At 41.6% G+C, this 3,020-nt stretch overlaps 1 protein-coding gene across 1 annotated transcript; it reads left to right on the top strand.

Annotated features, from left to right (window-relative positions):
• The first annotated feature begins 498 nt into the window (after positions 1 to 498).
• LOC139374216 (forkhead box G1a) lies at positions 499 to 2,786 on the top strand. The gene has a single exon (XM_071115239.1). It carries the CDS (start codon positions 596 to 598, stop codon positions 1,835 to 1,837), a length of 1,242 nt encoding a protein of 413 aa, XP_070971340.1. The 5' UTR covers positions 499 to 595; the 3' UTR covers positions 1,838 to 2,786.
• Positions 2,787 to 3,020: the final 234 nt, after the last annotated feature.

The following is a 3,020-nucleotide window of genomic DNA, read 5'->3' as shown; positions in this document are numbered from 1 at the left end:
ATGTCCATTCTTTAACGTCTAATCTAATATCAACATTTTAATAGTAGGCTACTTATGCTTGAGACATAAAGTAGTACCTCTCCTCGGTCGCTACATTTATGTGTCCCTCTTGTGTTTATTTCCATGGGAATGTACACACACTTTTGAAGACGCAGAGATATGTTGAATCAGCAATCTGGAAATATCAAGAGCAGTGAAATGGATTAAGGTTAGCCATATGTGGTATATTTTCTTGGTATGATTTTTGTCCGAGAAAGAAAACCTTTGTTGATGGGGATGAGCCCATTCTGCGTTGCATTGGTGGATGTGTATCCTTGCGCACTTCAGCAACAGCTAAGAACTGCTCTGTGATTGGCTGGAAGGAGGGAGGACGCGTTAATACTTATGGTGCTGTGGTTGGCTCTCAACTGTAAAGGTTCAACCATTTTTTGTTTACATCTTAGTGTCTGTGGCTCCATAATTAATTGTAGCTATCTGTCTCCTATCGATGTGCTGTAAAGAACATGAAATAGTTGTTTTTTATTAGCAGAGTTGCAGGCGTAAGAGATTGAGACACAACTGTGCTGCTGCTTGTTGTCATTTTACCTTGCGTGTGATGTTGGATATGGGAGAACGGAAAGAAGTGAAAATGATTCCTAAATCATCGTTCAGTATAAACAGTCTGGTGCCTGAAGCCGTCCAAAGTGACAACCACCACAGAACCGTCCACGAGGAAGAGGAGAAGATTCCTTTACCTACCCTGGTGCAGGACCCAAAGTCGGAGAACATTTGCACCAAAATCGAAAATTCGTCCAATGAAACGACTTGCACTGACGAGAAGGAAAAACAGGAAGAGAAGAAGGATAGCAAAGAGGGGGAGAGCGGTGGGAAAGATGGTGAAAAGAAAAACGGCAAGTACGAGAAACCACCATTTAGCTATAATGCTTTAATTATGATGGCTATTCGGCAGAGTCCGGAGAAACGACTAACTCTGAACGGTATTTACGAGTTCATTATGAAGAATTTCCCCTATTACAGGGAGAACAAGCAGGGTTGGCAGAATTCCATCAGGCATAACCTCAGCCTAAACAAATGTTTTGTTAAAGTCCCGCGGCACTATGATGACCCGGGTAAGGGGAACTACTGGATGCTTGACCCCTCGAGTGACGATGTGTTTATCGGTGGGACAACCGGCAAACTTCGCAGGAGATCGACCACATCCAGGGCAAAGTTGGCTTTTAAGCGAGGCGCTCGCCTTACTTCCACGGGGTTGACCTTTATGGATAGAGCCGGCTCTCTATATTGGCCAATGTCACCGTTTCTTTCGCTTCACCATCCGAGGGCCAGCAGCGCGTTGAGCTACAATGGGACATCATCGCCATACCCTAGTCATCCTATGTCCTACAGTACAATGTTGACTCAAAACAGTTTGGGGAACAACCATTCTTTCCCTTCTTCCAATGGCCTGAGTGTTGACAGACTTGTGAATGGAGACATTCCCTATGCCACTCATCACCTAACGGCGGCGGCGTTGGCGGCCTCTGTGCCATGTGGTCTATCGGTGCCCTGCTCCGGGACTTACTCTTTAAACCCATGTTCGTCCATAAACCTCCTTGCAGGACAGACAAGTTACTTTTTCCCCCATGTCCCGCATCCATCAATGACCTCCCAGAGCAGCGCTTCGATGGCGGCCAGGGTTGCCTCCTCCTCCTCCTCCTCCCCGCAGGCGCCCTCATCTCTTCCCTGTGAGTCCTTAAGGTCTTCTCTACCAAGTTTCTCTTCTGGACTTTCTGGAGGACTTTCTGATTACTTCACACATCATAATCAAGGGTCAACTTCAAATCCACTTATACACTAACAAAACATCCCACGGGAGCAAGACTGTAAGTGAACATTTTACACCCATTTACATTGTAAAATATATAAAGAAAAGCGAAATTAAACAAAGAGAAAACAAAATGAAAGCAGCCCGAACTGAAGCCCAGGTATTTTTTATTAATATTCTGCATTTATTTCTCTGTACATAATGTAATGTGTCGGGGAGTTGTTTATTATTCCACTGTCAGCAACGTGCAATGTGATACGGAAAAAAACGAAGAGAACGTAGTTTTTGGACTGAGGCATTACCTTAGAATGTGTATTTAAATAGTGTCTGCAGATTTGCCTAATTTTAATATTAAGAATCTTGTGATCTAATACCATCACATGAACCACCAGTCTTCATGTTTGCAGTATTATCACGTATCATGAGTGCGCTGGTGGAATATGATTGTTGCAAAGCAATTCAACACTAATTTTAATTGTTTCTTTTCAAATAAATGTGTTTTTAAAATGCAGAATAACCATACCAACCCATGGCTCTTTGTTATTTTGTCCTCTCCCATAATGAACAAAGTAGTAGGCTACTTTATACTGACATTCATTTATATATAGGCTAATATTTTCACAATGTTATACTTTATAGACCAAAGAATGGGTTTAGAAAAAATACTCGAGAATTTCACTATTCAACACCAGAACAGATTCAGAAGGGGACAAAATGAACGAATGCCTTTTAACTTGTGTTGTGCATATTGTACTGTATGTGGTCACCACCTGGTCACATCCATTTTGTAATTAGTCAAATGTCAATATACCTATTGTAATTATAGGTTAACTTTGCGAACGTGTAACCCGTGTTGAGCAAATGCCTCATAAAAATATGGAGTGATTGTTTATGTCGTCTTTAAATTTCATGGTTGTGATATTGTGGTCTTATTCCCGTGTTTGTCGCTAAAACTGTTTATCGAACAAAATAAAATAATAGGTTACGTCCATATCTGATGAAAACTTTGTCTTTTTTTCCATTCGTATTACAATAGTAGTACGTTTCGGTTGTTATGTTGTATGTGGTTGTTAATTGGATGGCTGCGCAGGCAACATTGTGCGGGTATAGGACCTAGGCCTTTTTCGTTCAGCGTTTGGCTTTGAGAACAAACTGGCACAGAAATGTTTCAGCTTCCTTTGCCTCCCTTATTTTGACCACTTGGTACTTAATATTT

The sequence above is a fragment of the Oncorhynchus clarkii genome, chromosome 19 (genome assembly GCF_045791955.1).
Source record: "Oncorhynchus clarkii lewisi isolate Uvic-CL-2024 chromosome 19, UVic_Ocla_1.0, whole genome shotgun sequence".
Lineage (NCBI taxonomy): Eukaryota > Metazoa > Chordata > Actinopteri > Salmoniformes > Salmonidae > Oncorhynchus > Oncorhynchus clarkii.
Note: the sequence above shows the minus strand (reverse complement) of the source record. Positions and strands in the feature narration are given on the sequence as shown.